Source organism: Lineus longissimus, chromosome 3 (genome assembly GCF_910592395.1).
Source record: "Lineus longissimus chromosome 3, tnLinLong1.2, whole genome shotgun sequence".
NCBI classification, from domain to species: domain Eukaryota; kingdom Metazoa; phylum Nemertea; class Pilidiophora; order Heteronemertea; family Lineidae; genus Lineus; species Lineus longissimus.
In genome coordinates, this window is record NC_088310.1 from 4,663,012 (window position 1) to 4,686,344 (window position 23,333).

The window sequence follows — 23,333 nt, forward strand, 5'->3', positions numbered from 1 at the left end:
CAGTCACAACCAGGCCGAATCAGTCCTGGCTGCTCCACCGTTTTGCCAACATGGTGAGAGAGGTGAGAGAGTCACAAACCAGGCCGAGTCAGTCTTTGCTGCTCTGCCAAGTTGTCAACATGGTGAGAGAGATGAGACAGTCACAACCAGGCCGAGTCAGTCTTTGCTGCTCTGCCAAGTTGTCAACATGGTGAGAGAGATGAGACAGTCACAACCAGGCCGAATCAGTCTTTGCTGCTTTGCCAAGTTGCCAAAATGGTGAGAGAGATGAGACAGTCACAGCCAGGCCGAATCAGTCTTTGCTGCTTTGCCGAGTTGTCAGCATGGTGAGAGAGATGAGAGAGTCACAGCCAGACCGAATCAGTCCTGGCTTCTCCACCATTTTGCCAACATGGTCAGATAGATGAGACAGTCACAGCCAGGCCGAATCAGTCTTTGCTGCTTTGCCGAGTTGTCAACATGGTGAGAGAGATGAGACAGTCACAGCCAGACCGAATCAGTCCTGGCTTCTCCACCGTTTTGCCAACATGGTGAGAGAGATGAGACAGTCACAACCAGGCCGAATCAGTCTTTGCTGCTTTGCCGAGTTGTCAGCATGGTGAGAGATGAGACAGTCACAGCAAGGCCGAATCAGTCCTGGCTGCTCCACCGTTTTGCCAACATGGTCAGATAGATGAGACAGTCACAGCCAGGCCGAATCAGTATTTGCTGCTCTGCCAAGTTGTCAGCATGGTGAGGGATGAGACATCCACAGCAAGGCCGAATCAGTCCTGGCTGCTCCACCGTTTTGCCAACATGGCGAGGGAGATGAGACAGTCACAGCCAGGCCGAATAAATCAGTCTTTGCTGCTCTGCCAAGTTGTCAACATGGTAAGAGAGATGAGACAGTCACAGCCAGGCCGAATCAGTCCTGGCTGCTCCACCGTTTTGCCATCATGACGAGGGAGATGAGACAGTCACAGCCAGGCCGAATCAGTCTTTGCTGCTCTGCCAAGTTGTCAACATGGTAAGAGAGATGAGACAGTCACAGCCAGGCCGAATCAGTCCTTGTTGCTCCACCGTGTTGACAACATGATGAGAGAGATGAGACAGTCACAGCCAGGCCGAATCAGTCTTTGCTGCTTTGCCAAGTTGTCAACATGGTGAGAGAGATGAGACAGTCACAACCAGGCCGAATCAGTCTCTCCAACACTCTCCATTGATTTTTAAACATTACCGTATCACCAACTCCAGTCTCGTTATTGATTGATAGATGGCAATGCTGCTGACATAATTGAAACTGGACTGAGCATGCGCACATCATTTGATTACTCGCCATGTTGAGAGATGGATCATAAACATTCCAATCAAACAATCAAAGGCCCGATTTAAATATGTATTCAACTGGTTTCTAAAGGGAGTCAAGCGTGGATTAGAATTGTGAACAATAGGCTTATCCGCACTGGATATTCAAGTAGGTTCAATTCGTTTTTCCCGCCCGAGGAATGATGTAATTGGGTTATTTTTTTCCAATCGTTTTAATATTTCGCCGGTACATTTTTTGGGAACCACCTGTGACTGTCATGATAGTGTAAAAACGTAGTGTATCTTACACTGTGTCGGTTCCGATACAGCGCTACTCGCCGCTAGTGAGATACAATATTTCATGTTGTTTGTACTTAGGTCATCGATCATCACGGAGGTCTGCTTATGTAATAAATACAAGTCTGGTTGTGCATATCTCTCAATTCAATTACTCTCAAGAATAAAATAAGGATGGATAGTCGATGTCTGTATACTCTGGGTCAAAATTTCAAGATTGAGATAGAAACAGCTGGCTGCAGGATATGAGAGGCAGTATTCAACGAACCTATCGCCTGCACATCCTTATAATGAGCACCAAGCTTTAGGGTAGTATAAGTATTTCGTAGCTGGGGATTAACCTGATTCTCCCCAGGTTCATAAAAAAAGATTGCACTTCATCTTTTAAAACCAACTGATCAACTAGTCTAGTCTGATGAGGTCCACAGTCCTGCTCAAAGCGGATCTGCAGATATAGGGAGCTGAATACTGCCTGTAATAAACTGCATATATGATCATTAGGCATCCATGTCGCTTTTTAGGTAAAATCTCTCTCCGCCAACTTTGCCATCTCTAAACATAGGAAATGTTGGCCCGTCATCAACAGTGATGTTTTGTTCTGTACTTTTGGCTTCTGCACCGAATGCTGTCTGGAGACGGTTACTGATCATCTCCACTGCCAGTCAGTAGGGTATTTTAAGGCATTCCAACTTTGTTTCTGAGTTTAGACCCATCCCTGCTAGAACTTTATTTTGGTAGACAAAAAACAACATGTTTTTGGTAGGGTTTATTGCTTGCTATTGATTGCTTATGTACCAATCAGAGTTCTGTTTTACCAGTTACTGTTGGTAACACTGTCTATGGCCTGCATGTTCATTCCTGAAGACAGCCAGTGTATCTGGTGCTAATTGCTATTGGCAGAGTAACTATTAGTGCAGTGAGTAAGTAGCTATTCCATAATCTGCATGGGCTTATAATACTTGTGTAACCAACCTATAACACTAGGTACATGCAGGCCCATCCATCAGCTCATTCTTCCCCTAGGCTACCTCGGCTTATGATTGCATTGTTTCCTTTATTGCTTTCCCTCAGATTTTACCCTTGAGGGCGAAGGAGACATCCATTTATTCTCTGATATGCCCCCAAGTTGTGTGTGGCAGCTGGTCTGAAATAAACCCTTCTCCTGCAAAACATGGGCTGAATCCATGTCTGTTCATGTAACGATAGTCGGGAGACAAATAGGCTTCAAAGTGGTTGTCAGTGCTTATCCTGACAGATCCTGGGATCTAGAAAATGATTTTACAGTAAATCTGATTATTCTGCTCCCTTGAATTGATTCAGGTATGTCATAATTGTGACTATATCACAGAAATGAGATCAGAACCATCAAACCGCTATTATATTTGCACTGGCATAATAAGTTCCATATTTATAAATGTCCTATTGGAAATGATTGATTGATCATAAAAACACACTTCATGTACTTGATGATTTTCAGTGAGCAAGAGAGAAGAGACCAACATTCTGATAAGATTGGATGATGATTTTCGAACCATGTAAAATCATACACCTATTCCTAGTAATAAGACATAAATCGAAGATCTTCTTCTCCATGATCATTTGGCCAATTAGTCTGCTTATGACAGACATGATTTTAAAGTGTAGTTAATGGTCCTGGCCGGATCTAGTGGCTGTAGATGGTTACCATGGTGACCACTCACAGGCATGATGGCGGCTTTGTATCCTCGGAGACGAATGTTCGGTTGATCCAATTGCACCATAAGGTCAGGGTTGATCTTCTTGCTCATTATGGTCTGCCCGTGGGGTGGTGAGGCCGTGATGTTGACTTCCTGCAATGGCGGCATTAGCCGTTAAGGGGATACTCAACCCAACCTGAAATGGAGAAATTGGCGAGTTGGATCATTGATGCTTTATACAGGTTTGTGAAAATATCCTCTTGGGCCATTCATTTCGTACGCCCGGCATAAACATAATATTTCAGACCCCTTCTCATCCTAGATAATGGTGACCCCAAATTTTCCAAACCCCCACGCTCACCCCGAGGATACATCCCTCAACACTAAATGGAATTTTGCATTCGAAAGAGTACATATAGTACTCATACTACCAGTGAATGTATTATTGCTCATTGATTCTGGGTAGCTCTTGAACCCTCACCGGTGTTTGACATGTCTATCACATTTGCTAATGATTCACCGATTCAACATGTTCAACAACATGAAATTCCTAGGCCCACACTTTTGATTCTATGTTTAGTCCCGAGGAGGTGCCACTAAATTCACAGGTGCATGGAAACTTCAGCACTATTGAGTTTTTCAAAAGGGCAATCTAGGGATTCTCTTTTAGGATGGTATTAAAGCTGCCAAGGTAGGATGGGACGCCCTGACAAATGGCCTTGTGGGAATACTGGATAAAGGAGTTTATTCCCTTAGGCGTCAATGACTGCTAATTGATGAGCACAGATAGCTGATACCAGGTCAACTTATCGTGAAAATGCTCTCAAGTGTTGATGAACGAAGACAATTTTAAATGCTCCTTCGGAGTTCTGAGTGCAGGCTACATCAGCGTGGAATTGATTGGAGATTGTGAGGTCATACTGCAACCTTCCATGCCGCAAAATATAGATATTGAGGGTTTTCTTGATGAAGAAAGATGGTCAGATATTTTTCCATCCTGTAATACGCTTACCTGACAAAACAGATATCAGGATGGTTTTCCATTTGATAACCTAACATCCCCTACTGGATTGTTGGTGTTTTCCACTCGCACATAATTTTCCCAACTGGATTACTTGTACATTGCAAGCCACAGTTCTTGGGCAACTATGTCATTGTCGTCTAATGACATGTTATGGACGAGTACAACATGTTATGAGGATGGACGAATCCATGCATCAGATATTGATCAGCTGGCGTATTAATTTAGATATTATTCTGGGCCATCAGGCAGAGCTGATCAGCTGATTATGAAAAGAAATGTTCGGTTCAAAGGTTCAAGAAGACACGTCACGGCAGCGATGATGGTCAGATTTTCGTTTCCCTGGGGTAATTAATCTAGGGTGTAAAGTTTGGATCACAGTTTGTCATGAAATGCCCGAAAGGGGTACACCGTTTGTGAGTACTGGCGGTCCAGGAAAATAGAAAGGCAGTTATACACAATGCTGTAGTGCAGTTATTATGCATACAAATTTGATGAAAATTTTGAAAAGGCCACTTACCGACAGGGTATGTATTGTCTTCTCCCGGAAACTTGACTAATTGGGATCAGTCGTATGCTCCTATGTCAATATGTCGTGGGCTCTTCTTCCGATCCAGTTTAAGCCGTCATGATGAACATCTCCAAAGCATCTGAGTAAAGGGTTCTTGGGGTCCTTCTGCATGATGCCCTCACAACCTTCAAAGCATTTGAGTGAAGACTCGGAGACCTCGAGATCTTACATGTTGTTGATCTAGTTGTCTCCAAGGTTATTGATTGCCTTTGTGTCTGGGATGCTTGGACCCTCTGGTGATGAGGTATGTAACCGCCACATGGCTCAAATGCTGATTTTCTCAGGATATGAGGAGATGGATTCTTGGCCTTGAGATGCCTGAAATGTGGAAGTTTTCTTTGAAAGATATAAATGAAGTAAATATTGTAATTTTTAGTTCAGTGTTGGTGTCTCTGCCGAGAGTTATATCATCTTGGCAAGCTGAGTAGAATCTGTTCATGTCTTTGTCTTTGAGATTGAGATGTTCCCCTCGGAATGTGGACTCCAGGAATGCATGGGTTGTGACCCAGCCAATTATCAATTCGTACACTATGTATGATATCAATATCTATTGTATCTGGTTACTATTGGCACCTCCCACTAATGGTCAGACAAAACAATGCCAGAGACTTGCATCATTGTATTGTATCTTACTCATCTTAGAAAGGTTAAAAGTATATGTATCCCCCCCCTCCCCCCACATGCCTATTGGAATTCAGATAGGACACCGATGTTGTAGATGACATGGCATTTTGAACTCGTGGATGGTTTATTGAAGATTTGGAATGATAGAAGCCGACCAACCCTACCAAGAGCTGGTAGTGTTCTATTGACATTAATGAGACTTGTGCTTTTCTGAACCATCCAAGCCAAAAACCAAGTTCAGCAATCGGTTACATGTCACATGCACTCTAACAGTTCGTCCAGTGGGCTACTTGCTTCCATTGAGCTATTTGGTTCTAATAAAGGGGTTGAAGCGTGCGTTATGTAGAGTGTTTGTCATGTATTAGTTTGTCCTTGTATCTGTTATGATGACAGCCACTAAGCCATGATAGTGAGTGTGATTGATGTATGATACATCACTTTAAATCATCCTGCTGGTTGATGGATGCAGTGTGATTGACTCATCTCATTGTAGAGTGCATCTCTAATGCAGTGGTCATATAAAACCCTGTCCTCCCCCTGGCCATGGTCAGGTTCAACGTTAGAAGGTGTCGGAACTGTGTCGAAGCCCAAGTTAGTGATTTTTGTAAAAAAAAATTTTGTCGAACAAAGGGATAAATGATGTTGAATGATAATCTCAGAAGGTCATGATTTTAAATTGTGACCAATTTCACCAATTTCTGTTGACCTTTTATTGTGTTTGTCCTTACTCCCTGTGAAAAGCTCCAATCTAATTAGGCCAGTTATTCATTCTCTATACAAATTTACAATAGGATATCGATCATAATCTTATCATTTTGACATGCCTAGAACTTTTTGGAGGGTTATGTCAAGTTACCACGAAGTCTATAATATCCAAATTGACATTGTAAATATATCAGAAATGGTTTGAAAAACCACTGTAACGGCCCAATTAGAAGAGCGCTGGATAAATCAATGAAGTTGCCTCTTTTCCCTTTGAAAATATATCCGAATCTATTGACAAACCCCCAAGCTGTTGTTTCAGTCAGTCTGCTACTTTCCCCATTCAGTTCATGTTTGATAAGTGGCCATGCGTATTAAGCTGGCTGGCGGTGGGGGGCTCATTGTTTTATGTTTGTAACAGGTGTTTGGTTGGGGACATGGATGCGGAGCAGTAGCTGACTACCCAATGAACAAATTGAGTATCTTTTATACGTCATAGTGATTCATGTGGACTACGATTCTGTATTCGAGAAGCATTGAATTGAGTGTTCCATCAAGGAGATTGGTGTATCCCGTTGCCAAAATTTATCTCCTACTGAGGCCAGTTGGTAATGCCACGTCTTCAGTTCACACCTTTCAAGAATAGGAGACAGAACTTACCTGAATGAACTGTCCATTCCTTGATCTTCATTTATTCATTCCCTTTGGCGCTCATTCGATTATTCATTCACTGCCTTTCAACAAGTATCAGGAAGTCTTGCTGGAATGTTGAGACAAGGAAACATTGTATCATTCAGTCGACATCCCCAACTCCTCCATGGTGTGGACCTGGATGATAACGCCTCATTATAGTGCAGTTCTTTAATGGGCCATACCTTGTCCCCTGCTTAGCTTATGAATGGCAAGTGCGGGTCTGAGCATGCCATAAGGTGTCAGCTGATCACTGTGGTATTTCACTATTCACTACACCTATTGTAAGGTCCGTGAATTCCACATAGAGGCTTATTGATAGGAGTCCTGGGACATAGGAAAGAGTTGACTGGTGTAGTGCCCTTTTAACAGTGTGTTTTCGGATTTCTTGAGGAGTGCTGTGGATAGATCAAAATGGCGGATAAGATTAGAAATTTCTTTCAGAGACGAAAGTCTTTCAAGGGTGGAAGGTAAGGGTTGATTATGAGTTGTCTTGATATGACATATTTTTCATGTTTGCTGTTAGATTACCGTATGTTAGGTGTTTGCCAGATCAGTTACCAGTAGCCAAATTGCTATAAGTGCCCTACCCATGTATCTACATGGACCTGTGTACATGTACGTGTATCAATTTACATGTATATTGGACCAAGTGGGGTCCTTGTTTAATGTTGAATGAAATACGACACAAGTTGATCATGGTCAGTGAATTCAACACTCAAATGTTTCAGTTCACTGTGGTAAAATGAAAGTAGTAGAGATATTTCGTGATTGCCAATCTGAAAATTGAGATGTTTTGTAGGTTTAGTAGTCAGAAATCTTGAACTTGTTACATGTTCACTTCATCATTCATAGGAAAATGAATCCTTCACATGCAATAGAATCAATAAATAGACACTACAAGTACACTGCCTTGTGTTATTCGCCATTTGCAACAAGTCTACACTCACTGTATGATTTCATATGGTTCAATATTCACGCCATTCACTGTATTTATGTGGTATAGACCTGATATCAAAATCAGGACTGGTGTATGAGGTGATAGAACAAGGGCCTATTGCTTGAATCGATTCATATTGTAGAATATGTTGATTGCAATATAGCATTGTCATCGCTATAGGCTGGCAAGTCCAGACTAGTATCAAAGAGTAAGCTAGAATATTGCATTTGATGGAGTGATTGTGCATGAAGTTGTGCACTCACATGTGTATCACCTGCTAACTGACTTTCAAATGCTAGGTTTATTGCCATTGCCATTGGGTCCACGGAGGAAGCCCGACTTCTCTGTGAAATTCATATTTCTGCGTTTTAGTACGCCGAATTTACATAAACCCAGGTATGTGTTTTCCAAGTATGCATGCACATGACATACATCCGCATACATAGACCATTGTGTAATTATGCGACCTTTCTGCTGTTGCATGATTGCTCATCCATATTTATAAAGTCCCAGGCTTGGAAAATTAAAGTTTGTCTGGCATTATAGACACCTGGTAATTTCATGGCTTTATTTACTTCATGTGACAGATAATGACCCTGATATCTGAAATTGTGTCATTGCAATCCATCTCCTTCTGTTTCATTATACAAAATAGATTCCTTTTAGTATAAAAGCATACTGCACATATACCAGGTTGGCCATATGTAAGTAATGATTTTAAACGTTCCTTGTTAACTTGGATAACACTTCACAAGAACTTGATCCATTAATACAACAGGGCCCTGTATTGGTTTTGGCAGAGTGGCCAGATACCATTGTCATGCATTTAGGTATATGATAATACCACTTTACAACCTTGAAATGGTAAAAATTAAGTTTCCTGTTCCATTCGTTTTTGGTGATGAGAGCCAAAAGTTTGTGCCGTGTACACGAGAGATGGTCACTTACGAGGAAGGATCGACTTTCAACCCTTAAAAAGCCAAGCTATATACTTTCAATATTTTTCATCAACCTTACTCTACAAATGTGCAAGACTCGACTCTTTGCGCATGATCTTGTTGGAGCATTCTTTCTGTCCTTCAGATGAGATGTTCCCTCAGTTAACATCGGTGTGTGTTGAGAGAAACAGTACATACATGGCATATTTGAAACCTATTGTTTCATATCAGATGAACTGGAATGTTATTGGCCTTGTCGGGTCGTCTATCTAATCATTGTTTGCATAAAACGAAATAGTTGGCAAAGTTGCAGTTTGTAGCAATTTGGATCATGGAGAGAAGCATGTTGCCTACATAAAGTGGCGCCATCTCTCCACGCAGCACTTCCCTAGAGTTTCCAAGACCTGATATCTCCCGAGTAACTGTCTTTGCACTGGTTGCCTTTGCACCACTTATCAAATCCAAAAAATAAAGTTGGCTACACCCATGAAATACTGTTGATGTCATTCAAATAACAAAGACAGTAGGCCCCATAAAGGTAAGACAAACCTGTGAGATAATTACATCTCACTGCAGCAAGCAGAATGAATTGCCTGTTAGATAAATCCCTTGCATTGAGGTTGAAGAGCTGAGTTCCCACTGCCTGTGATGGATACGCATCACAGCATAAACATAACTCATAAGTGATGTGGTCATCCGATGTTGCAGGACCCAGGACAGCCTGATCTGATCCATCAATATTGAGTGAATGTAATTGGAATCTTCATCGATGAGATGGTATATGTTTGTGTCTCTCGGGAAGACTTCATTGATTACCATGCTCAGGGATGAATCATGAATTAGATGGTCTTTCCGGCAACTTCCTCCAACTAATCAGTTAGATTGGTTCTAAGTGGACTCACAAGTACATTTGATATGATGGTCATGCCTTTTGTACTTATTTTGACTATCAAGGAAAACTCCGTCTTTGGACGGCCCCAAAAGGTCAAATATCGTTGGAGGTGAGAAGCTGGTAACCCTGCTCTGTATCGTCACAATTTTCAACCCAAACAAGTCCAAAGCCCTACCTGAGCAGGTAGTATTTGAGACATTGTGATCTCAGAGCCTCATTTGTCACGATGCATTACAACTAGTGTACAGATGATGCGTAACTTCCTGGTTGAGACGTTCAAGACTTAGTGCTGATATTCATGATTTGGACTTTCCAGGTCATGCCAAGCATACACTACTGGTCATTGATCCTGTTGTTGTGTTCCTCCTACACAGATTTGTTATAGGATTTCATCATTTTCCCTTTGAAAACATTTTCACCAAAAATTTCTCAATGATATAGAGGTTGCACAATGGTTTATAATCTGTTGACAATGCCAGTCATTCATTGTCAAAAGTGTGATGTGGACATGAATCACCAAATGTACATGAAGGCCTATATAAAGAATTGGTTAAGAAATATCAATTCTTGGTAAAGTGAATCAAAAAAAGTACATATTGTTGTCTGGAAAAGCCAAAGAATAGGTTAAACCTGAATGGTAGCCTAATTCATATCATAATTAGCCATCATTATTAGCACAGCGCTAAGCATGGATTATAGGGGCAACCCCTTCTGTGAGCTTAGCAGGTAGCTAGGGGTATTTGGCCCAAACTTGACCAATGAGGCCATATGTTTGCATTGAGGGATATTGTTGTGTCTACACCCTGACAAAGGGCCGTAAACAAGAACTTTTGAATATCCTGCTGACCACCACAAAAGAACTGCCCAGGGTGTATACCTGTGCACTGAGCTAGCTGGCATACAAGGACATGTCTTAGCCTTGGATGGCTAATTTCATTCTGTAGTTCGATCATTAGGAATATCGATTTTGAATCATATTTCTTGCATACTTTGATCTGAGAAAATGCCAAAGCCGTTCTACCTTCGGATGATTCCGAGGTTGAAGAAGGACAGCCATAGAAGGTAAATGTCTAATTATCTTTTCACCATCAACTGAATCGAGCTGATAAGTGTTGTAGAACCTTGCATGCAGGCAGCCTTTGTGAAGGAAGCAAGCAACTGCATAGTCCAACCCAAGAAAGTGACAGAGCTCTTGAGGCAGTTGAGAGGCAGCATAACCCGGGTATGGCAAACTTTATTTTGAAAGTTAGCATATTCCTGGCCCACCAAAGCTGGCAAACGTTGATGTGACTGTACGAAATGGTTCCCTCAGCCACCCCAAAGTGTAGTTCGTCCCACATTACGAGTCAGTTGTGTTGGGATATGAGAGCGTCCTGCCCCTCCTACAAATATTTTAACTTGGAGTGTCCTGGATACAGAGCAGATGAAGAATTTACTTCTCATCCAGGTCAATGTTTATTCAGGTCCTTGGAAAAATATCCGTCATCTTCCCATATGCTACGGTATCAAAATATTTGTCAATGAGCTGCAGCACTCAAGGACTGGAGATGTTCATTGTATTCAGTGGTACTTTAATAATCATGAGGAAGCCAAGGTCCTGTCAAGCATGCATGGGCTCGATCAGTCCCAAGGTCACATTGAGCTTGGGCTGGCAGTCAGCTTGGCAGCTAGCTCCTGGGGTCAGCTACATTCTTCATTCTGCATGAAAGTAACCCCCAAAATTTCGTTTTGTATCCCCTCATTGGGTGTAGAGCAATATGTACCTGCACCACCCATGTGCAACTTTTCGAAATGAAATGCTAACCTGTCAACACTAAAACAAAATTTTACCTTAGATAGAAGGAGTTGATAAGGTCCGATTCATTGAATAACTGGACGGAAAGTTCCTCACAATCCTTTGATATCACGATTGGCATCTTGCAAGTCATTTCACGGTGTTTGCTGGTGAAAACTGGCCTCTTGCATTCCGTCATGGTAAATTCTTCTTTTCAATGGCGACTTCAACGTATCGAAAGATGCACGGTTGCGGTTGTGTTCATTGTGTTGGAAACGAACCAGTCAGCGTACCTGTGGAGGTTTCTGGTTTGTTATTTAGCTTCTCACCATTACCATGAATACAGGGACCAGGTTCTTCCGTGCACGCAGGTATGATAACAAAAATAGACAAGTCATCCAGCTAATTGATATACTGCATGTTAGACTTTTTCACTCAATCACAAGATAAGGTATGAAGAACCAGTCATCCTGGTTAGACGCATCCGTCTTTGTCAGTTCTACTCAAAATCTACCGCATGTCAAGTCTACTACTGCTGTAAAGAATACGTTTTTGGTAGTGTTGCGCCGGTAACTTCACCATGGAGCACGATAATACGTCGTACGAAAATGATTTTAGATACAGCAGCCTGGAAAGGTACAGACACCAAGAAATGGTTGGGAATGGAGAAGTCAGTTTGGGGTAAGATGTATCTTTCAGATGCTTTGCTAGTTACCCTGGCTTGTGGTCAATCTCTGAGGGACCTATATTCAGTCTTGTTTGCTGCATCAGTCTTCAAGCAAGGGTATACCTCTCCAAGACTATACCCTCGTTGCATGAGCTTGTGACTGGAAACACCAAAACTGCAATATTCCGCTGGTGTCAAATCATGTGCTGACTATCAGTCTGGTGCAGCTAAGAAGGACAGTGCTCTTATGCAGGACACTCAGCTTGGCTGATAGTAGTTTGTTTTCACAATCATGTGCGAAGAATTCACCAACAAAAGGTTGATGTGAACGAAACCCAGTGAATTACCACTCTAGGCATAGATATACCCATTCCCTTGAGACATTCAGTTGATCTCATGCAGATTTTGTATCAATTTCTTCCTTAGCAACCAAGTTTCACCTGCAAACACTCCATGGTGACGACGACTTCAAATGTCAAATGTTAGAACCATTGCGTCTGAAGAATATTTCTATGTTAATCAGGTCTCACTAAAGAGAATTATTTATGGCGCTTCGATTAAGGGTTTGGTATGGACAGTTGATGATGCAACATGAGCATGCAGATCTCTGAGGCAATAATAGGTTGCCATTAGCACATCTAGCCAAGCAAATGGCTCATCTAATTTGTCCATCTTTGATTTGATATCCATTTCCTCTGGAACAACCATTCTTCACCTACAGATCCTGCACCCAGGCTAAAAAGGTCAAACATGAATGTCATGAGGATATCCAGCAAGCTTTGAGTTTGGGCACCCACCTCAGGGAAAGTCATAAGTCATGCTACGTGCTTATGACATATCGATGAAGCGTGGACCTCATCATCATGCAGCCCAAGATCAATAAGATACTGTGCACTCTCCTTTGATTGTGTTACAGCCATTAGTGTGTACGTTAGCAATCGATACCTTCGATGAACATTGCTGCTGTCCTTGTCTCTCTATATCCAGGATGGAACATATAGCGAAAAGTGCCCCTAGACATTGGTCTTTTTTCCTGACTTTATGAGCCTTTTAGACAAGCTGCCGTCTAAGGACCATAATGGTTTACACTACAGCCTGGAGCGGGCAGACAAGGGATTTCTTCGGCTTTAGATCCAAAACATCAGGCAACAAAAATAGTAATCACCTGTCTGTGGCATACTATTTTATTTCCTTTTGGTTGGGACTGGAGTTGTGAAGGAAGGTGGACGGTTCCTCCACATTATGACAACATTGTGACGATAGGTATTTTTGCTAAGCCTATAAGTCTTTACTGTATTAAGTATGAAATTCTGTCCACTTTCACCGGCAATTACCCTCATTACAATGCCTGGCTCATATTGAATATCTAGTGAAGATTATCTAATGACTGATCTGTGCGACTTAATAAGATGATGACATGATTGCTACAGAATGGTACACACAATTTCCCTGCAATAGTAAATTGAACTTTTGATGACAATAAATTGGTGTGTTTTTGAAATAGTCCACTGGTAACTTATCAGTTGATAATAGGCATAGACAAATTAGCCCTGATAAAGGTACTTGTCCTATATAATGCAGGCCTAGCTACTCGAATGTGCTCATACAAGTCACCAGACATAAGATTGGTCTATACCATAGAGAATACCACCTTTTTTTATCGACCAGCTTTTGAATATGCTTTATCATATCATATGGGGATTAAATTCTCGTTTTGGGCAATCTTTACTCACAGTGTTGTCCAGTTTAGTCCAAATGACATACTTCTGTTAGCAGGGCTTTGCGTGTATGAGATTTTGAATAGCACTTCTTTCACCATCGAGGACTATAGTGTTCTAGGCTTTATCATATACCAAGCCAATACCTTGTGTGTTATGTGAACTTTGTCATCATGTCTGAGGGTAACTTTGACATCTTGGAATCCATCCCTTGGCACGGGTTTCAGTTTCCGCGGCTCAGCAGAGGGTATAGCAGCACAAGGTAGTTTCACTTCTTCAGGAACAGTTTTCTCCGAATGCGTCAGTGGAGTTATCCTTGCCCAGCAGACAGATGCAGGAATTGTACTGGGAGGCCGTTACCCAAAAGAACCTTGTGAAAGATATCTCTAAGCATGAGACAGCTTTCTTTCACTTGGCTGTAATGCATTATCATGTTTTTATAACAGAGATACGATTATTCGAACTTTTCTACCATAGAGCACATTATAAGGCAACACTGAGAAACCTTGTAGGTCTTTATATACTAAATATGAAATTCTCTTTGCAGGAAACCCCGTGAAGACCCCAACACCAACCCCGAAGTACATAGCAATAGGTAAATTTGCCTTTCTCTTCATATTTCCTCCTCCTTTCTGTTGTCACTTCCTAATCTATCACTGGTCATTGATTCCTGTGTCATGGCACTGTCATAGCATGATCGATTGGTAACATGGGAGAATCACATTGGTATTTGGCTTAAATTGATCGAACATTCCTAAATGTTTGATCGGCGATGTGACAATGGAGTTGTAGATAGATTACTGACTTGATTTTATATGGGTAACGAATACAGACGAATGATATGTGAGTTAAAGGCAAACATCCTCTTCCTTGTGGAATTAGAGATGACGTAGCTGGTTCAGTGCTACCCGGGTGTTGACTCGTCTTGAGAGATAAAAAAAATTATTCTGTAGCTTTTTGGGTTTGCCTAACTAATTTGGATGCCAATAGAATACAAATGACTGAGCTTCTCTGTATAATGGTATCAAATTCTTTAGCTTCATTTGTAGTCTCTCTTATCCTCTAGCTGTCTTGGTAATGGGTGTTCAGTATTTCTGCCTTTGTTGGGGTTACAGGTGGTTTTTGAAAGCTTGTTCAGGCATTTCTGTCATATTTTGTAAGCATTTGATGATTTCATATGAAGTGATTGATGTTGGCCGATCGGTCATTCGGAAAGACAGACATGATCCCAAATCGTCTGCCAGCTTACAAAGTCAGCCAAAGCGCCGATGCTCATCAGTTTTCGCTGTAGAAGAAGGCAACAACCTCTCTCCTGGGAGGCGAAAAATGTCTTACAATGAAATGGAACTTGTCAGTCAAAGCCAGCAGGGGTTGGAAGTACTCTTGGTGGTGTGGCTCATTTGTGTTCTGAATACCTTTCTTATTTACTCCACCTGTCCTTGTAGACCACGGAGGTATCTTTTAACGAGCATCACTGTCATTACACATGCTGTAAAAACCACCTGAGGTGCAGACACTCTTGTTCTGGCTAGATATTCTGAACTGTGGTTGAACCTCACATTTGCTGTTGTTATTTTCAGTTGCAATTTCTTATTACCCATTTTCTCAAATAAGAACATCAGATCTGGGATATCAAACCTAGTGATTACCAGCTTTACCTGCAGACAAGAGATCCTTTTGTTGCACTACATAGCAGCAATCATAATCACAGGAAGGAATTTTGATAGCTCGTTTGCGTGGCGCCGTCAGAGACTGCATGAGACTTATCAGAATATTAGGACCGGCATGCTTTATTGATGAGTTGTGTCTTTCTCTCTTATGATAATCCACTGCTAATGATGAGCGACTCCTAGTCCTAATAAGGTCCGAGTACTATCAATTACCAGAGGGAAATGGCTCAAATGCATTTCTGAGCAATAAATTCATTCATTGCTCCTTCCGCAACAGAGTCCCAATTAATTAACACAGCATTATCTCCCAGATGAACCGGTTTCTCATCCAGTAATAAATTCCAGCTTATCTGCAATGGTATTCTTGCCTGGCTTCTTCTTGGTGTCATTCGAATGCGACTTGCATAAAGAATAACCAGAGATTGCTATTGTGATAAATTTGTTCGACAGTATGCTGGCAGTGCATCGGAATCATCTTCTGTCTTTGAGGATATGAGCTGGGTTTGCTTTTCCTTTGGACTAACATTGAGGTTCATATCATAATTTTTGTCTCTAGGAAGTGGTCTCTATAATGCAGAACTTAGATTTTTTTGCATTTCCTGTGCCAATATTTGGCAAAAAAGATAATGAGAGAGTATTCCAATTTCATGAGGTATGCTGGCATTAATTCATATCCAGCAATAACAGACATTTTTTGAACCTGTCGCTCATAAATTGTATGAAAACTCATCTTCCAATCCATTAGCTTCTATCTGGCCAGCTTCATCAGCTGGGTTTAGTTGAATGACTGCCTGGACTATTTTTGTCCGAGTCTGCACTTGTTACCAGTTGAGTTATTTCTCCGCCTTGCCATGATCGATTGGATTAATGAATCTTTCTTGGTATAACTGAGGAGATCTCAGATCTCAAATATTTTGCAGAAATGCACCCCAAGACATTTGAGATGTCTTTTGGAAAAGACACTAGGTGACAAATGAATCTTGGAGATCCTGTCAAACTTGGGGCTGTATGAAATGGTTGGTCTGAAATGTCATGCAGAACCAAACCAGAGATCTAAGGAACCTTTGGAAACCTGCAGTAACTGAATAGAACACAATGCAAAGATCCCTCGTAGTCGTACTTTTCATTGCTTTTAAACCAGTTGCAGTTATCAGTGAGTAGTCTTGACACCTCCCAGGACAACACTGCAGCAGAGCCCACTCTCGCGATCAATCCTTTGACTAAAAAAACCGCCTCCTTAGATTGCCGTGAAGACAGTATTGATTAGCTCATTGCCACTCACGTCTCTGCTAAAAAAGAATTGAATCCCAACCGGTGCATTATTCATAATTCCTCAGATCCTCATGGAACTGAGACGTGCTTCAAGAAAGCTTTTTTCAGAATATACCTTTTCACATTTGTTGTTGTTGTGATAGCTGTCTTCGCTCAGTTTCTCATGTGATAAAACTTAACTTTGAAGAAAGGATCATTGAGTAGTGTATATCTTGTCTTTTGAGCACAGGTTTGCTTTGATTCTTTGGTCTGTATTCTCATTAGACATGTCAGAACAGGATGATCAAATGCTACATCGCCAAATTTTTTTGGCCATCATTACGAGCACATGAGCTTACAAATTAAACCGCTTAAAGTTAAAAGCTCAATTTCTCAGTTGATTTTGCTGAGAATGCTGTGATGATAAGGAGATGTTTCGCTTTGATAGAAGTGAATCAGTTTTTAAGCTGGTTCATTTCTGATTGGAGTAAGTTATCATTGAGAGAGGGATTACAACTCTATTACTATTCAGATACGGAATCAAAATGTCTTGTTTGCTGACTGCTTTTGTTTCAGCTAAATTGGCTTCGTGCAGACTACTTGAAACTTGTATTGTTTTGAGTACTTTTAATGCATTTTAAATGACTTTCTCATGAAAATGTTAATGAACAGCTGTTGAAGCACCTGAATGAATTTATGTATCATGTTGCAATTGTTGTGAAGTTTATAATTCATGTGCTCCAGTTTTCATGGAACTCTCCATATGAATCAACAGGTTGCCAAGTGCGCTGGCAGAAAATCGTGTATAAGTTGACAAGCTCCGCACTAGTTATTGTGAAGCACTAGATATTGTGAAGTATCTTTTTTAATGGTCCGAGTGGAATACCTGTCATTTGTGATAAGGTATTCTTGGATTTTGACCTGTGTGGAATAGTTTGGGTTAAACCAGTCTGTTCCCAACGGTATAATTTCAGTTCAGACCCAGTGTTGCCGGTTGGATTTTCGATAGCTGTTGACAGTTGTGTGAGATTTTTGAGTTTTCAGAGTGGATTTTCATTTGAAATCTCAATAAATGTGGCAGCTCTGTTGATAAAAGAACATTTGTTGAAGAAATATTCGATAAATTTCGTATGAAATCGGATTTTAATGTGTCCAACTCTGTAGACCAAGTTAGGATACAAATCTGTGGACGTTACTTGTTGATGATACGTTGTGGCAAGTGGACACTGAACAATATGCCTTTGGGGAAAGTTCCTGGTTGGATATTTGCATCATATTTCCCTTCTAAAAGGTAAGCTTCTCATCTTGATCAGTTGAAGGTTAGCATCCATCTGATTGCTGACCAGCATCGAAAATCTTTAAGGAAGCCAATGTAATGATTCAGCCTGGAGAACATCCATCTAACCTGTGCATCATTCAACTTTCGGCAAGTTTCTGACCTGTGGCTTTTGATATCATTCCTCTCCGTTAAGAAAATAATTCCACCAATCAGACTCGGTTGATGGTCTGTCAGGCTCTTCTTGTGGGGTTTCATTTGTTTCTATCTGTGTGATGCCCCAGAAGAGGTGACTGAATAACATGACCCATCGTGCTGAGCAAAAGACCCTGAAACTCAGGATGTCAACAAGTATATTAGCAGTAATTACCTGCATGCCACTGACCAATGTCACCTCAGGTGAACTACGACACCCCAAGCTAATGTAATGGGACTTTTAATGTCACAGATGAGCAGATGTTGTCATGAAGATTTGCCAGACGACAGTGTCTGGCAATTGACAGTTACGTATGTACGAATATTTCCGGGTGCTGGGTAAACAGCTGTCATTAGTCAATTGGCGCCTTTAGCTGGAGTTTGAACCGATCATTTCGTTCCGTAAGTTACTGTTCTTCCCTTGTGCGATCACACATGAAGTGCAGTTCAATTGTTCAAGGAAGGATGTACCATTCGGATAGGACATGCATTGATTTTGAACTGTTGATGTCAAAGCACTCTTGTCCTGTTTGTCTGTCATTGTTTGGACTTTCATTTGGTGGGAAGAAGTTTCCTTGAACCCTTCTTGAAAAGAACATTCTTGGAAAGATTGGAATGAAGATCAAATAGGTTACCCTAAGCAGCATTCTTACTTGGAGGATTTTTGAGTGTTGTTGAATCTGAAGTTCATTTGGCATGGCGATGAGTGGTTCTGAAGAGGCACTAAAGGCAGTCGTCCTGGCCCAGTACAGGTCTTGATGAGGGGTGGGGCTGTGTTGACAAGTCAGTCTGATATGATGTTAGTAACTGTGGTGCCTGCATGCATGGTTAACTTGATTGATTAACATTGGGTGTCGTGGCTGCTGAATTCTGAATTTGCAGTATTCACTGTCTTGGCTGTGAAACATCTGTATCATGCCAATCATATTGATTATCGCATCCTTGTTAGATTCGTGGCCCAGTCTTTATCTTTGATATGAACTGTTGATTTATGAAATTTTGAAAAATATAGATATGAGGTGAGCATATTCAGGTCTATATAGGCTGTTTCCAATTAAAGATTCCAATTTTTCTTGTTTTCTTCGCACTTTTGTTAGTGTTTGTTGGGCGCCAGTTTGGATTACAAGAGAACCTCTTTAGAAAGGACATTCTCTGTACTGACAAGTGCTGTCCTTAATATAGAGGTGTCCTGATAAGAGAGATCAAATTAAATGGAGACAACTAATCATGGACTAAAGGTAGTGTCCTTAATAGTGAGGGTGTACCTATCAGAGAGGTGTCCATTGAGGGAGGTTTGCCAAGTGACTCTGTCTTCTGCCAGGGAGTAGAAGTCCATCACATGCAGATGTTTCTTCTTTGGATTGGGTCTGGATCACACGACTTGTGATCATTTTAAAGAAAAAGTCACCTCTAGTTTTATAACAGTCATTAGGATGTCCTGATGTCTAGGCCAAATGATAACATTCTACATGTAGGTCTAATAATTAGTAATTATTGGCATTATATTGAGTTATCAGTGGACTTAATCTGAATGTGTCATTTGTCTTGAAAAATTATTCTACCACTTACTTTCTGTTCATTACGGCTAACGGCTAAAGGCTGGGAATATGGCATTGTTTAAGAAGGGTGGGGAGATGCCACCTCTTCCGTAAGTATAACTTGCAGGGATTCTTTTGTTTTTAGCAAATTATGGACAGCGTTTGATATTGGAGGTAAAAAGGGAATATGTGACTCATGCAGTATTTAAGGTTAAAAAACTAAAAGATACGCTTAATCACAGTGGTTGTCCTCATGCATATATGTTGTACAAATATCATGTACTTTGGACCTATTGTACGTAGCAGACATAATTGTTGCTTTATATTCCTGGCCGAAAAGAAAGTTGATGTGGACCTTGTGACATCAAGGGTGAAAGGATTGGTGCACTAGACAAGGTCTTCATGTTCATTATGTTTTGGCTAGGGCTGGGGATCATTTTCTAGAGTCAGACAATCCAAAAGATTTCCTCTGGCTCTCAAAGTTGTGCCTCTCTAATTTCTTGTGTCTTTTGTGTGAAAAAGCTCATCCCAACACATTTTGACTAATAGCAGTCACAATAGGTGACTCACAAGTTTTTGATAGTATACTCCATTTAAGCAAAAGCGTTGTTATCATGAAGCCTTGTATGTATTTGTGCAGGCCTGCTGTTTGGCTTAGTCATGGTAGTTTTCATATGGTAACATCTGGCCCGTTATAGGCTTACACGTGTATGTATTTTAAGATATTCATCAATAAAGTTCTTGATTTTAAAGCTCAACTTGAAGAGAAGTCAATATAAGGCTACCTCAGTTAGTAGGCCTAGTGTTCATCGCAGAGAGGGATTTGAGTATCAATTTATCAAGAGAGACTTAAATCATATCAAAAGCATCCATGACTGAGATATATTGATGCAGTGAATCTTACTTTTCGGCTCCCTAGTGCTATCCTGCCCTAAAATGTTCCAAATCCCCACTCTAAACAGCACAGAGGGCATTGCTCTCCATGCTATTCTCCATTACTCTCCATGCTAATCTGCCCTAACTCCGCCATCACATAGATGTCAAGTAACATTGTTGAATTGATGACTTTTCTGTATTTTCCCTTGATATTGAGTCTCATTGATTCTTATCATAAACTCACCACTCAATCTCACACATGTTGATATTTTGTTGTTTCTATAGCGACGAGTAATCGAACAGGTGCACGGCAGCCATTGTTTGAAGATGTCTGATCATGACTGAGTCATTGGGTGTGGGCGTCTCCCGGGCTTGGGTGGAGCATAATTCCCCATTGATTGTCAATGATTATTATGACCTCATGGGTTTAGTGAGAATCCTGCTCTGCACAGCAGAGTTGACAGTCTGGCAATATCTTTCGTCGAGCAAGTTGTGATTTCTTTTTCTGATTCATTTGGATAATTTAGTGCCAAGTGAGATGGTCATTGAAAATATGACCCCCACTTTTGCGCATCTTTATGACGGGCCTGGTCCTACTAATTTTGATGGGTAAGGCTTTCGATTTTATCGAACAAAATGACCTTCAAGTAGTGTCTTGTCGAGTTGCTGTCAGGATCCTTGTAGTGTAGATACAAGCAATTTTCTCTGCTTTCCGCAGGGACCGAGAGTGCTTGGTCCCATACATGAGTCAAGTATCAATAGGGCTCATAGTGTACAACTTGATGGTATGTTATATGCGAGAATAACCTGTATATCATCTTGATATCATGTATACATGTTCGTGTACATTTGTGTACATAAGTGTATAAATACGCTGTAAAATGCATAGTTGATTTTGTGTCCTGTTGAAAGATTTACTATTTACTGATTAGCTGTTCATATGGGGCAATCAATTTGATATCGATCAGGTTATGTGGGTTGTGAGTCAATTTGAACTGTGATAATTTTATGACGAGTTTCCTGGCGGTCAGCACCTCCTTCTCTCTCTTTGTATCTCGACTTGAGGATGTAAGTAACATATCAATTTTTTTTAAATTTGTGTCAAATAATATGTCAACACTTCCAATATTGATTCAAGTTTGAGGTCAATGGTAGAGCGGCATAAGCTCAAAAACCTAATTCCTAAGGGTGATGTATGGGTAGTTTGGTGAAGTACAGAAACTTTTAGGAACTGCTCACACAAGTAATATTGTGTATATCTGCTGGCAATAGGTTATAGGCCTTGTGTGATACTCATCTATATCATCTACATAAATCTTGTACTGATATTTGGCACATCCTGCTATTTGGGACACCACAGTGGAACACAATTTAACCACTATTGCTCAACCCATCAAAGTGACAATTATTTGGATGTGTTTATAGCCAGACAGAGATGATTAGTCCCCTACATCTAAATTAGCCTTCAGTGTATGATGAGTTGATAGAGTTGTATTGAATTAGTTGTCTCACTACATTCTTCGAGGATGGAGCTATAAAAATGAAGGACAGATTCAATACCACCGTGAGGTTTTTCGCAAAATGGCTGCTCAAGCTGAGGTGCTTTGTGAGACAAGAAATACCGACCATGAGATATCAATTTCTATTTTAAAACATCTCATTCTCAAACTTTAAGTATGAGGTGATGATAATTTCAAAGAGATTTCAATTCAACCAAATTAGGTCAGTATTGGTTGGCCTGGGAGTTTGAAATAGTTATTCTTGATTTTCTAAAACTGTCCGCTATTGTCCTGGGTTCTTGAGTGTCTATTCCCAGTCCAAATTCATTCCAACACAACTTTGACAAAATCAGCTGTTTACTCCCTACAAAAGTGGTCATAAAATTAACAATAAATCATGCAAATTTCAAGGGATTTGATGATGAAAGACGAATATATTGTTCCGCACTTGAGCGCTTTTGAGCCCACAGTCATCCCTATTCATTAAATGATAATTTATCAGTTGTTTTTCGTATCTGTTCGTGGCTGCTGTATACTCGTGCATGTGCACATGGTGTGATCAGTAGATCTGGGTCAGGCTTACATGTTTACCTGCCTTTAAACACAAGGGCTCTTAAAAATCAGCTGCTCGGGGTCTAGGACGGAGTGTTCTGAGAGAGAGCTCGTGTATTTGCGTATATGAAGCAACAGGATTCGCTACTCTGTTAGTTCTGGTCGCAATATTGCGTGTATAGGATAACGTTGTGTCGACATTCTCTACACCCTAGTCATGGCTGCGATGATGGGATACGCACCCGTATTTAAGTCATTCACACGGGATTCACATAGAGAGAGTGAAAACAAATCGGAGGATGGGGATGGAGAGAAATCACCACGGTATGTTCTGTGTCTCTGTTTTACCTTGGATTTTTGCTTTGTCGAGGTACATCATTTGTTCAGGAATTCCATTATGTCTGTAACAACTCCACGTTATAGGCCTTCCTGGATCTTGTTGTGACAGTGCTGATGGTGTCCCCATATGCTTTTAATTGCTGGGGTCATGACCTAATTGCAGGTGTACAATGTAGCAATTTAAATGTGTCCCAGATTTTGGCAGTTCTGAGTCAGTCGATGTATTTTGGTGGCTGCCATGATTGCTGGTATTCAGGTCACTAGATCTGTATTTGGGAGGTTTTAGTAGAGGCACTCTCTTCTCTTGGACTTGGGTTCACTCTTCTCTCAAGGAAGAGGTGAA

The 23,333-nt window shown here is 40.9% G+C and overlaps 1 protein-coding gene and 1 long non-coding RNA gene across 17 annotated transcripts in view; one reads left to right on the plus strand and one right to left on the minus strand.

The window, feature by feature from the left end:
- Window positions 1-1,629: 1,629 nt before the first annotated feature.
- Window positions 1,630-7,077, minus strand: LOC135485465 (uncharacterized). The gene is made up of 3 exons (XR_010446570.1): window positions 6,836-7,077; window positions 4,799-5,167; window positions 1,630-3,453 (listed from the first exon to the last, which is right to left on the minus strand). It is a non-coding gene; the product is annotated as an uncharacterized LOC135485465 (long non-coding RNA).
- A 73-nt stretch (window positions 7,078-7,150) lies between these two features.
- Window positions 7,151-23,333, plus strand: part of LOC135485464 (protein numb-like) — a 39,483-nt gene continuing 23,300 nt past the window's right edge. For 4 of the 16 annotated variants that reach the window (XM_064767500.1, XM_064767502.1, XM_064767504.1 and 1 more), the window contains exon 1: window positions 17,518-18,006. In XM_064767500.1, the coding sequence (XP_064623570.1) occupies window positions 17,846-18,006 (161 nt within the window). In that variant the 5' untranslated portion in view covers window positions 17,518-17,845. Of the gene's footprint in view, window positions 7,336-12,046; window positions 12,091-14,341; window positions 14,390-17,516; window positions 18,007-19,768; window positions 19,835-22,686; window positions 22,976-23,333 lie in introns of those variants that run through there. The other 12 variants (XM_064767509.1, XM_064767511.1, XM_064767512.1 and 9 more) reach the window with 9 other exon arrangements.